At 35.0% G+C, this 13,842-nt stretch overlaps 1 protein-coding gene across 1 annotated transcript in view; it reads left to right on the top strand.

Annotated features, from left to right (window-relative positions):
- Positions 1-13,842, top strand: part of LOC142341326 (uncharacterized) — a 179,199-nt gene that overhangs the window by 60,689 nt on the left and 104,668 nt on the right. Inside the window, exons 2-7 of the mRNA XM_075392250.1 lie at positions 2,606-3,511; positions 4,035-4,232; positions 7,240-7,731; positions 9,157-9,849; positions 10,257-10,501; positions 10,738-11,656. Of these exons, the coding sequence (XP_075248365.1) occupies positions 2,606-3,511; positions 4,035-4,232; positions 7,240-7,731; positions 9,157-9,849; positions 10,257-10,501; positions 10,738-11,656 (3,453 nt within the window). The remainder of the gene's footprint in view (positions 1-2,605; positions 3,512-4,034; positions 4,233-7,239; positions 7,732-9,156; positions 9,850-10,256; positions 10,502-10,737; positions 11,657-13,842) is intronic.

Here is a 13,842-nt window from a genome sequence, read left to right as displayed (position 1 = left end):
ACCAAAACCAAAACTAGAGTCTAAAAACTAGAGTCTAAGGGGTACAAAATTATGATTTTCTGTTTTCTCTGGGATAATCAAACAAAATAATTTTGACTGAAGAAAAAAGCTTCCCGAGTCGAGGTTTCTGGGTGAATTTTTGTAAGGAATGCGGTGACTGCGGTGAATTTTTTTAAGAAATGCGGTGATAAAATATGTCACCGCAATTCACCGCATTTCTTGCAAAAATTCACCTCGAAATTCACCATTAGGTATTCCGGAAAACAATTACTAGGTTTGAAGCTTAAATTTGAAGTGAAACAGGTGAAAAAAACTGTCCGCGTTGACTGTGAATTAAACCAAACTTTTTGTGTTCTAAATGAGTCCACACTTCAGAGTAAAGTAGTTCGTTCATAATGCTTGACTAAAGGTTCATAAAGGCTATCCTTACCTATGAAGAATTGCTTTGAAATATTAAACTACTTGATTTAAACATTTCAATTGATGATATTGCCGGTTTTTTGGTTTTTATTTCAATTGACAGCCAAATTCCAAGTACAATAAAGTTCTTAAGGTTTAATCACTGAAGCATTTGAGTTGAATTGAATGCATTCTCTGGTAACAGACAGTTGCTGTTGTCGTTTGAAATTTTTTATTTGTTTACAATAAAAATACTCGTGGCAGTTCAGATACTGACTTGTAAAACTGTAGAACCTAGTAGAAATATGGCAGCATTTTGTATCTAATGAACTGTTTTTTCTTAGTGGGGAGAACACAAGACTTAAAGTGATGCCTCCGAATGGCTTCAGACAAGAAACAACCTCATCGGTGGATATTTTCAGTAGTTCAAACTTTTGCTTAGTTTTTTTAAACTTTTTTATTCATAGGCTTACGTGCAAAACAGCCAGGAAATCAAAATAGCAGGCAGAAAATTCACAACTCCTCTTTGCATTTCACCACTCTAGTTGCAAAAAGCAAACTTATTTGAAGTACATTCGAGTGCGTCAATTAAGCGAGATCCCCTCACAAACACATAATAAAAAAAGGGTGTTCGACATCTCCAATTAACGTGAACACATAACGGTTATAGTTAACCTATCTAACTCTTTAATTCATCGCTTTCACAGTTGAATATTTTTTTTTGTGCTGAAGAATACAAATCTCGGATAATTTTCCTTTTGTACCCCCTTCCCAGGTTAGTGGTTGCATTTTATTTTCACCCTCAAACGCATGTGACATACTTTTACTTTTTGGTTGACTATATAATGTTGCAAGCTCTGTAGCAGGCGGCTACATAAATTACTGGAGGTACAAAACCTTCATGAAATTTTGCCATGATGTTACAAGGTTCTGCGATAATTACGCGACGCTTTATTCTAAGCTTTTTTCCTCTTATAATTTTCGTGAAATTTTTTGTTCCAAGCATTTTTTTTGTAAATAAAAATGTTTGGTCCACAGTGAGGTCTCAGACTCGAATGAGCAGATCAGACCGGAGTGCTCAAACTCTTTTCCCATACCATGTAATTCGATCACACAATCCGGTGTGCGTCCAAAGATTGTCTGATCAGAGGTGGCTTCGGTCTGTAATCTCAAATTCTGATTGCCTCCCAGGACTAGTCCTCGACTTATGAAAAGACTTTAAAAGTCTAGTGAGGGTTGGGTGGGGGCAATATTTGGCTATAATTACACGGTCATGCTTCCTATTTAAAGTCGAGCTAATATCTTTTCATGGGTCGAGCTAAAGTTTTTTCATAACAAAGAAAGTCCAGCTAAGGTCTTTTCATGGGTCCACCATTAGTCATTTCATAAACAACAAGTCAAATTAAGGTCTGTACATGGGTCCACCATTAGTCTTTTCATCAGTCTATTTTTTTCAGAATTCGAAATTTTTGTTTTTTATGGTTTTGTACATACAGAAGCAGGACGGTAGCAAGACTAAGTAGCTTTGCACTAGAGCAGTTCGACTTAAGAAAAAGTTGGAAAACTGCCCAAAAGCCTTAAGCATTTTGTCAAATCTTTCAATAAATTTTTTTGCAGCTTGAGTATATTACCACATTACTTGATTAAATGATACCAGCTAGCGTAAGTGCCTTGGTACTAGTCCCATTAACCATGACAAAATTGCCGCATTATTCAGTTTGTTTTCCCTTCCAAAATAATGAGCTCTCGTTTTAAAAAATGCATGTTTTTGAGGGATTTGTGGTTCTTCTGAATCGTAGAAGATGAAGGAGCATACATGCTGACTACGTTATATGCAATATTGCACGTAAAAATTTAATGGCAAAAAAGCTTATGAAAAGGCCAATGATGGACCGATGAAAAGACTTTAACTTGACTTTGTTTGCAAACATTGTGTTGAGCTGAAGTCCAGCCCAAATTTTGTGGCGAGCCAAAATCTTTTGTAAAATTTTGGGTCTAGCTTAAGTCTTTTGCGAAAAATCTGAGTCGAGCTAAAGTCCAGAATCTCTTAAAGTCCAGCTAAAATCTTTTCAGAGCTCAAATGAATCGAGTATGGTCTTTTCATAGTACATTTTGGTCGAGCATTGTCTTTTCATAAGTCTGGACCTGCGCTTGATTCGCTTTTATTTCAACTGAAAATCAATTGGTTTCCTTTTTATTGTTTTAGCTGATATTCAACTTACAGCAGATCTTCAGAAAAAGGTGTCATCTTTGAGTGATTTGATTTTACATGGCTCACCGCAAGAGCTGAGAAGTTTCCTGAGCCACAAGCAGACATGTGACCAAGTCAAAAACAAACTTGACTCCCACTCTATGAGTGCCACGCATTACGCCGGACAGTGCGGCAAAATCGAAATATTGAAAATCCTAATTAGCAAAAATTTCGACTTGAATGTTAAGCAGCCCTCCAGTGGTAAAACAATATTACACTTTGCAGTCGAGTACGACAACACTTCCCTTTCGCGTTTTCTTATTGGTCAAAAAGATGTAGATGTCACTGTTTCTGCATACTTCAAAATCGTTTTATCTGATCGGACCGTTTATTGTGCGGGAAACACAGCACTACATATTGCAGTTATTCGAGAGAATTTGGAATTGGTTCAATTTGTTTCAAACGACAGAAGAGGCAAAAGTTTGATGGCTGTCAGGAACCAAATGAGCGTGACACCTTTAGAACTGGCACTGCTTCTAAAAGATGAAGAAATCTCAAAGTTTTTGCTAACTAAAGTAACCAAATCGGTTATTGAAACTTATAACAAAAATGGTGATCCGTTATTTCACTGGGCTTTGAAGACAATCGACTACAATTTTCTGGATCAAATCGATTTTTTGAACTACGTTGTCTCGCCGAGCAGCTTGAAGCTTTTGAATCGATTTGGCCAGTCTGTTATGAGCTATTTGATAAGATTGGATCGATTAGATGAAATCCAATTTTTACTCAGATCAGCCAAGTCGCAAATTATCTCTGTGGATCTGCCCAATTTAGCGGATAGAGACGGAACTACAGCTTTGATGTTTGCTGTGATGAAGGGCAATAAAAAGATGGTCAACTACTTGGTTAATCAAGGAGCAGGTACGGCTAATTTGGCATCTGCCCCGTTCCGGAGAACAAATTCTTAGATCCCGAGAACAAATGTTTGTTTTATTACCACGTGTAAACAAACATTTTAAGGCAGGCTTTTCTGTACTTCAATAAGGTGAATCTGAATCAAAGGAGCCTCAGTCGAAAAATAATGGATAATTTATAAATATTTATAAAATTTTTGAAAAAAATGGATGTTATAAACATTTATAAATTGGTAGGTAAAAATGCAAAATTTATAAAAATTTAATGGATAAGAGACCAGCTATCGAAAGCTACGTAAAAGTATATAGTCAAAAGTAAACAATAACAGAAGTTCTTATTTTCCACACTTGGGCGGTGGGAGTGTGGTATTATCGTTGCTTTTTATTTCTCAAGATGAGATCGGCATTATGAACAATTTTTAATAAAACATATACCTTCAGACTGTCACCAAAATCACCATATTTACATCAGTGGTTAGGTTAATTTTGCTCCAATATTCCTAATAAGGAAATGTTTTCCATTTGATCAGATGTGAATAAAGTGAGTTCTGATGGGACTTCGCCCCTGATGATGGCATGTGTGCACAACCACGACACAGAAATCATTGATATCCTCATGCGGCAGAACGGAGCAGAGACCAACTTCGTCAACAACAATGGTCACACAGCCTTGCATCTCCTGGCAGCAACTACTAATACCGAATTGAGTGCCATCAATCTGGAAAAAGGTTTTAAATAAACAGTCCAATTGTGTGACTGTTTTATAGGATTATCTTGACTCTAATTTTATAAATTTGACAGCCCTATTTTTGTAAAAAAAATTGAAAAAGAAGTTAATGTTATGCTTTTGTTGTTGTTTTTTAGCCTGATGTTGTTTAATTTCGTGTTTGCATTGGTATATGATTTTTTTTACAATCAAAAGCTGTTTTTCATTGAGACTACCTGTAAACATTGAGACTACCTTGAGATGTTGAAGAAAAGCATAAATACGTCAGACGCCTAATTGTAATCTTTGATCAGATAAGCAACAAAAAATCATCCAGCGTTTACTCAAATGTTTAAAAAAAACCACTCTTTGTTTTTTTTTAAAAAATCAGAACAGCAAATATGTCTATAGTGTTGGCTTTTTGGACAAGTAATTGTATTTTGGCCTAAAATTCTATTTGTTGATGTTTTTATTGACTTTTTGAATTGTATTTCAAGTAATAGTTCTCAAGTTTTCGCAGTCAAAAATAATACTGGAAGTCATGTTCCAATGCTGATCTGCGTATAGGCATTCATCTGTTGCACCATTACTATAGAAAAAGTGGATCTTTTATATAAGTCTAAGTTTTCTTTTCTAGCCCAAATTGAAAAATGTTTTGCACAACTTAGAAAAAAGGGTTCCGTTTATAAGCTCTGTAAGTTCAGATTTCAACCACGTAACTTTCTTTTATTTTGTGTGCAAATTAAGTTTTTTTAATTACGACAAAAAATTTTCTTACTGATACGTGTGATTTAGGAGGATGTTATATTAGTACGCATTTCGTCAAATATTTTCTCTGGCTTATAAATTACCAGATGCTTATTCAATGACGTTTAATAGTATCTGTCATTGTCCCAGCCTGATATGGATGCGTGTGGCAGTTCAAATATTTTAATTGCTTTTAAAAAAGATTGGTAAATTATTTTTACGTGTGTGTGTGTTGTCCTTGTTGACGATTTGTAATATTATAGTAGCGCTCTTGGTCAACCTAAAAAGATAAAAGGAATGAAAATCGAGCACTTTTGAGGCAGCATTTTTTTCACTGTTTTTTCTTGCTTATAAATTCCCAGTTATTTCATTATCTTTTGAGTTTTTAATTATATTACTTCTTTCTCCAATGAAACCTTTTTCAGTTTACGTATGGTTCAGAATCAAAAAAACTTTGACATCTTTTTTATCAACATTTTGAGTTTTTGATTTTCATCTTTTATGTGGTTATTTTTTGTTTTTCTGTCTCCTAGTCTTAGTGAAAATTGTCCTTGAAAGAATCTTAATTGAAAATTCTTATTGGCTCTTTAAGAAATTATAATTCCATTATCTATCGTTTCTTTTCATATATCTTTTAACGGCCTCATTAATGAAAATTTTATGGCTCGTCTAAAGAGTTCTTTTTGAGCTTAATTGGTCATTTAAATTCAAACCTACCGGTTTTTTTTTGAAAATGACATATTTAAAATAAAATTTTGGTCAATTTTGACATCCGTGTGATTGAAATTGTAGTTGTTTCACGTTCTGTAACGAATGGCATTTTTTTGGATATTGAAAGAGTACTTTATTGGGCCGTTTTTACTCTTGTATCAATGATTTGATGACATTGGTGCAACTTTTTTTCAATAAAATTGAGCATTTTTTAGTTGTTTTTATCACAAGTGTATTTAATTACACGTTTCTTTGGGTGTATAATGTCGCATATTGAATTGTTTCACAATCGTGGTTCAAATTTAATTTTTTAACCGTTTGAGAAAACTTGTTTTGAAAAAATTGAAGTAATTTTTTTTCGTGTGTTTCCTTTATTGTAGTTGTTTTTGACAAAATTTGATATTTTACCTTTTCATGTTCATTCGTTCAATTTGTTTTATGAATTCTATGGCACTTGCTTTCGGAAACAATTTAGTTGAATTTTTTTTGTTGTGGTCCTTTTTTTTGCGACGAGTCTTATGCGATGAGTCTCATTTCCCCACTTAATAAAGAGGACTGTTTGATTTTTTCATTGGTTTTGGTATTTAACTCAATGTTTTATGGACTTGGACAAAATTTGGTTTGCATTTTTTCAGTTTTTGTCATTGCCTGCGTCTGCTGTTACTTTTAATGCATAATCATTTAAAAGATTTTATTGAAAAAACAGACTTAAGTTTTCTAAGGGATCAAATTTTGAAAAATAGTTATCGATTGCAATTTTCGTTAATTACTTCAAGGCCTCTGACGTCATTTATTTTTCTGTCATTAATAGAATTTGACTTGTGACAAAAGACTTGCATCCTGTATTTTGACTGTATTCTCTGTTTTTATTCAAAGCTGATGTTTGTTTTCTAAAGTCCTACTATCGTGTGATGGTTTTTTATGATCAACTTTTTCAACCATACGAATCTGACAATCCGTGTTCTTGTAGAAAATTAGAAAAAAATGTGGTTCTTTAAGATTGTTAGGTTTTGTTTTTGATCTCTTATTTCTCTTTTCACAATTATTATTATTAGCTTTTTGTCAAAATAGGTCGAAAGTGAGCTCTTAGTTGTTCAAAATTTTGGAATTATAGTCTTTGAATTTTGCTGATAAGTTTTTTTTCGGTTACAAAATTTTGGCTTCACTTTATCCAGTTTTCAATTTTTTCGATATTTTGTTTGAAATCTTTGTTGCTTGTAATAAGCAGTTGCCCAGGAGATCAATCCAAAAATAATCAGCTCAAAAAAGAAAAACAATCAAAAAACAATGAAAAAAAGTTGCTAAACTGAATTTGTTAGCGCCTGATAAATACCAGCGAGATGTGAAACAATGGCGAAACTTTGCTTTAAAATTTGTCTTTTTGGACACTTTTCTCGTCAATGTTTCTGCTATAAGAACAGAAAGCGAGAAGAGAGACATGGAATGTATTCGAATCACCTACTTAACGCCTTCTTACATTTTTTTTACATCTCGGCTTGCCCTCAAAGTTGAATGACTTATCGAAGACGATAACAACCGTGTGCTGTCACTTGTTACAATCCTCTTTTTAGCAAAACTGTTGTACGATGAGTTTGGTGCCTCAATCGACGTTGTGACAGATGCCAGTTCACTCGCACCAACAGCACTCTTCAACGCTGTTATCAACGGGAACCTCCAATTGGTTGAATTCCTCCTGGAAGCAGGCGCCGACGTCAACTTATGTAACACAAACAACGAGACCGTCTTGTTCATCGCAGTTACGCAATCTAACTGTGACTTATGCAACATCCTTTTGAATCATAGCCCCAAATTAAACGTGCAGGAATCAAAACTTGGTCAGACAGTTTTTCACATTGGTGCGCGAAACTTCTGTACAAGAATGCAAATTGAAGTTTACAATAAACTTGTGAAGTTGGTGACGTCTACAGAGAATGTTGTTTCGACCTCAACTTCTAATCAACATCGTTCAACGCTGGACCTTCAAGATTCCCAAGGTCAAACTGCTCTGCATAAAGCGGTGGTTGCTGGTAACTTGGAGATTGTGAATTTGCTGATAAATTCAGGTTAAAATTACATTAACGATGCCTATTTATACAGGGATTGCATTTGTTTCTTGAAATAACATAATCAGAGATTAATTTTTGTCCCACCCTCTCCCCCGGTTTGGTCTTAAAATAATAAAAATCCGTAGATTGGGAATGATAAGCACAGGTAACGCATGTGTAGAAAATTTTACTCCAAATTTACTAAAATTGAAATCGTTTGACGTTTGCTTGTCGAAACGAAAAATAAATTATATATAAATAGCATCTACGCAATATAAGTTTTCCAACTACAGTTTGGCAATCTATTATAAGATGAAAGGAAACACTTTCAAAGTCCTTTGCAAATTTATTGCAAACTCAACTTCAATTTCCCGGTCTTCTCACAAAATTAGTGAAATTGACCTCACGTTTCTATAGTTTTTAACTCTGTATTTTTTGTTTAATTTTCTATTTTTTTTTGCCGTTTTTAAGCTAAAGGAACACCAGAGTACAACTAATGACAATCTCAAAGAAACAGAACGCAATTTTTATCATCACTCTGGTGATGACCCCAAAATAAAAATGCTATAATACAACTTTAGAATATTTCTTTATGAATATGAATAGTTAGCCAGTTTTTTTTACTAGGCTACGCAAACATTAATAAGCGCAAAAAATATCATTTATTTGTCCAAAAATAGTAATAAAAACGAAAATCTCGTTATCAGAGAAGGGGGCGATTCCTATTTTTTATTTTGAAAAAACGCATAGTTTGGTCGGTAAATGAAGGTAGAAAGCAAAAGAGATTGGGCTGCATAAATAACTTGCTATAAGAAATCGATACGAAACAGGTTATTTCATATTCAAACCATTGGTATTTTAAAAGCTGAATTATAAAGTGATGCTTAGAATGACTCGATTTGAAGGCATTAGAGCTAAATTGTCTTCGAAAAGTTGGATACATGAAATATTTACGGTTGGAAAACTTTTGAAAAGCTTCAGGAGAACGAATTTCATCTGTTCAACAATTAGTCACCAGATTCTACAATATATTAAATTATTTTAATTTAGCGTATCATGGTGCAATACTGTAAAAAGAATATTCTTTTGTTGCATAACTCCCTTACCCACAGTAAAATGGGCCGCCACGTCCTTCTTCCAATTGTAGGGGTGCTGTCCCGTCATTTCATGGCAGTAAGGTCTGGGTGTCTGCAGCAATATATAATTAGCATTCAATTTATTAACAAATTATAACTTTTGCAGCATGCACCTTTCCATACTTCTACATTGGACCACTCAGGAGTATGCATTAATAAAATGGCACTCCAATCTTTTTAAAAATTACTTATTCAAAAAAGTGGTGTGTGTCATAAACATCAATTTCTTCCTTTGTAGCCTCATTTTTTTGAAAAAGAGTTTCAGGTTTAAATATGTATGAGTTGTTGAACTTACTTATTTTTTCAGGCGCCATAATCTCAATAAAGGATGATGTCGAACATACAATTCTGCATAGTGCCGTTTTGACCAACAACAGCAAAATTCTCGAAACCATTCTGACAAATTGCGACATTACCCAGACGAACAAACTAAACCAAACAGTTCTTCACTTGGCCGCTATCGCCGAAAATCCAGATACAGTGAAACAAATCCTCTGTCTCAATGACTCTGCAAAGCTACTCAACATTCGAGACCAATTTGACCGAAGTGCACTTCATTACGCTGCCGAAGCCCTCAGCCCTTCCTCGACAAAAGTTATTCGACAACTTATAACTGCGGGATGCGATACCGGGATAACTGATCAATACAATCATACAGCTCGTCAAATTGCCAACAAGAACCCAAACAAACAATTAATTGACGCACTTATGGAAGTCAGCGAAAAATCGAGCGAAAAATCAAAGTTTTCCAGGACTTTTTCCCAAGCTTACAGGTTGGGAAGATCTGATTTGGTGGGAAAAAAAGTGGATGAAATGATGGGCCAGACGACCAGAACTGCAGAGAGTGGTACGTCAATGAACTCCAGTTTTGACAAAAATGACACTAGACGGGAGAGTGGGAGTGTGGGTGGGGGTGCTGGGGCGAAACGGAAAGGCGTGGTACCAATCGTGCGAAGTCATCTGGACGACACAACTGGCCAAATAGTGACAGCCCTTCAAAGTTAGTTTACTTTTCGCTAACATTTATCGCTTTTTTAAGACAGAGGTCATATAAGACCCGAAAGAGGTGTGCAAAGCAGATCACACACTAAATAAAGTTAAGGTAATTTTACCTCAAAAAACATCCCAACTCACCTTAACTCGCCTTTCCTAAACTCACATTAACTAACCCTAACTTTACTTGAACTTGACCTGAAAAGCTAAGGCCTCACTACCTTAAAAAACATTAAATTTTACTCTAACTTGCCTTAAAGTTCCTTTAAATAATTACCTTAACATTACCTTAAAAATTCCCTTAACTTTGCCTCAACTAAACCTGAAAAATGCATAAAGTGGCTCTCAATGAATTTACTCGTCTCTCTCAATGAACGAAATATCACATACGTCTATATGTTAAGGTTGTTTTAGGCGAGCCGGTGGTTGAACAAATAATGAAACAAGCGGATGCCAGAGGTCGATCTCCATTACATATAGCTGCCAGGGAAGCCAATGTGAACATGCTGAGTGCAATGACCCAATCACTCTACGAGAATAATGATCTAAGAGGACTGAAGAAGCTGTTTGCCCTCTCCGATCGAGAGGGAAACACTCCATTGCACCTCATGATCCTCAACCACAAGGAACTGTCCCTCTCTGTGGCTTCTAACAAAGTGGTCAGTACTCAAATCAACGTCAGAGACACAAGTGACATCTGATTAGATAATCTTACTGAGCAAGAAACTAGGGTCACAAATTGATTTGGATTGAGCAGCAATATTATGCGTTTTTCCTTGACCGCAAAAACCGTCTATTATTATAGAAAAGGACATTTGAGGATCAAATCCTCGTTTTCTGAGAAAGATTAAAAATTGCTGATCTGGTTTTCAAGTTTTATAATTTTCCGTTTTAGAACTACCCCGCTACAAAAGACCTTCTTCTCTCCAAACAGTATATCAAATCGAGCATCAATCAAACTAATGACAACAACGAAACAGCCCTCCATTTAGCTGCCACTCAAGATAACATTCAACTTTTCCGAGACATCTATGAACTCGGCGGGAACCCAAACCTCCGTGATTCCTTCGGATACAATTGCCTACATGTTGCGTGCAAAAGCGGAAGCGCAAGCATTGTCAAATTCTTACTCGATGCTGGAATGAATATCAATTCTTGTACATATAACAACAATTCGCCCCTTCACATATGTGCCTTTTACAATGCAAGCGAAGTGGCTGAAATATTGATTTCACACGGCATCGATGGCGAAATTAAAAACAATTCCGACAAAACCGCCGAGCAAATCGCAATTGAACAGAACCACACACATTTTATCCGAACAATTTGGCAACTAAATGCTGATTTGAAAGGCTACATTGGCCCTAAACCCTCAATTACAAGTCGCGAAGTTTACGGCGACAAGTTAAAACATGACAATATCGAGGCTAAGTTTCCGTCGATAATAGAGAATTATCCAACTTTAGCGAGCGAAGTTTTGGATTACTTTTTGATTCCTATGGCTGAAGATCAAACAACCGCTGATGAAATTTCTGTTACAATTGACCTTGACCTTTTTCAAACCACTGACGTCAGAAATAACCCTTTGATCGCTATGGTTCAGAATAAACGCGGGAATTTATTAGCACACCCGGTGACAAAGACGTACATGTATAAAAAATGGAGTCAGTTCACGGCTTTTTACTATTTCTTCACGTTTGCACTGTATGTCTTGGCAGCAATGCTTTTTACTGTGTATATTGTGAATATGAGAGACGTATTCCAGTCAGGGGTCAGCTCAAGTCAGTCTAACGATAATTACATTCCAAGTGCAAGTTAGTTAGTAGTAAGAAACCAGTACACCCTAGGCCACTTTTTGGCTCTTTTTACCCAAACGTGTTCGATCATGCGCGCGGATGAAAAGTTCTTGGCAATTATTCCCTTTTAGTTTAGGATTGTTGCCTGAAAATTTAAAACACTTACCTGAAATCCATTTTCAATGTGGCAGTGTGGAAGTTTATACGGAAAGTTAACACACTGTGGAGAATACTGTCTGTATACAAAGGCCTAAGGGCTATAAATCCACTCTATATTTGTCATGAACACTTTTGCATAGAAATCTGGGCTTCTAATGTGAATAAACTATATATTGGTATTGCGTAATCAGGGTTAACTCCTGCATACGCAACTTTGAAGCACACAAGTTTATAAGTATATGAGGGATATTTAAACCCTGTGAAGAAGATTGATTGTATACAAACGTTTGCGGGCTATAAATCCAGTGAACACTTTTGCGCAGTAGCAGAAATCTGGGTGTCTAATGTGAATAATCTATGTAATAGTATTGCGTATGCAGGATTTTGTTTTTTAACTACATGTGAAACGTCTGGGTAGGAAGCGTTTTACTTTCTGATGAAATTATTACCTAAGGGCTATTTTTAGAACACAAACTCAAACTCGAACTCGAACTCGTCTGTCTCAGACTGTTAATAGACTTCCCTTTCATTTATTACACAATAAGCCATATGATTCAGACGTACTACATTTTGACGAATTTCGTATCCGAAAACAACAAGTTCAAACACGATAAAAGGAAGTAATTGATTCTTCAATAGAATTTATATAAAAAAGGAACAAAAAAAGCATTCTGAAAGATAATAAATTACTGAAATTTTGACCTCATCAACTGTTGTTTTGTCCAGCAAAGACCAATTGACAGGGAAGACAATCGTCGAGTAGAAAGAACACAAGTTGAGAGTAACTTCTACCTCGCAGATAAAATCAGGTTAATTCATCATTTGAAAAGAAATCATCGTTTGAAGTTATACTAAGAAGTTAGGTCCTTGAGGAATCCGAAAAGTATAGAAACATTTGTTTTTAGTTTTGAAGGATCTATCAGAAAAACGAGTAGTGTCAAGAAGAAGTTGGGTGTAACAACATCTTGCCACTTTGGTTGCAGAGAATACAAAGACACAAAAGACGGAAAAATTTTTGTTTGAATTCCGAGCGCTTCAAAAACAAATCAGGAAGCAAAAAAGAACAACTGGAAACCAGAGGAACAGCATTTTGTTTGTCTATCATCAGAGCGCATCCCTAAGCAAGAGGAGTGGTTCAAAACAGAATACTTTTGGAAAGTAAGTTAAAAGACTTCTTTTGTCTTCATGTAGCTCCTCCATCATTTCAACCTATCTAACTCATCCACGGATCAAAACAAGGTAGTCGGAAAACATCAATTTTGCTCACATAATATACATATGAGTCATCTAAGGTCAATTGTACATCAATTTTTTCCTCTTAATGTACAAGTCCTAGAGAAAAATTTCTTAAGGAAAAGTTGTTCCATTAGTGGAAACTAACAAAAATATACTTTAAAAAAGATCAATTTTGCTCACATAACATATGTATGAGTCATCAAAGGTCAATTGAACATCATTTTTTTCCTCCTAATGTACAAGTCCTAGAGAAAAGTTTCTTCAGGAAAAGTTGTTCCATTGGTGAAAACTAACACAAATATACTTTAAAAAACATCACTTTTGTTCTCATAACATATATATGAGTCATCAAAGGTCAATTGTACATCATTTTTTTCCTCTTAATGTACAAGTCCTAGAGAAAAATTTCTTAAGGAAAAGTTGTTCCATTAGTGAAAACTAACACAAATAAACTTTAAAAAACATCAATTTTGCTCACATAACATATGTATGAGTCATTAAAGGTCAATTGTACATCATTTTTTTGCTCTTAATGTGCAAGTCCTAGAGAAAAATTTCTTAATGAAAAGTTGTTCCATTAGTGAAAACTAACACAAATATACTTTAAAAAACATCACTTTTGCTCACATAACATATGTATGAGTCATCAAAGGTCAATTGTACATCTTTTTTTGCCTCTTAATGTACAAGTCCTAGAGAAAAATTTCTTAAGGAAAAGTTGTTCCATTAGTGAAAACTAACACAAATATACTTTAAAAAACATCACTTTTGCTCACATAACATATATATGAGTCATCAAAGGTCAATTG

This window comes from Convolutriloba macropyga, chromosome 6 (genome assembly GCF_964194025.1).
Source record: "Convolutriloba macropyga chromosome 6, txConMacr16.3, whole genome shotgun sequence".
NCBI classification, from domain to species: Eukaryota; Metazoa; Xenacoelomorpha; order Acoela; family Convolutidae; genus Convolutriloba; species Convolutriloba macropyga.
Note: the sequence above shows the minus strand (reverse complement) of the source record. Positions and strands in the feature narration are given on the sequence as shown.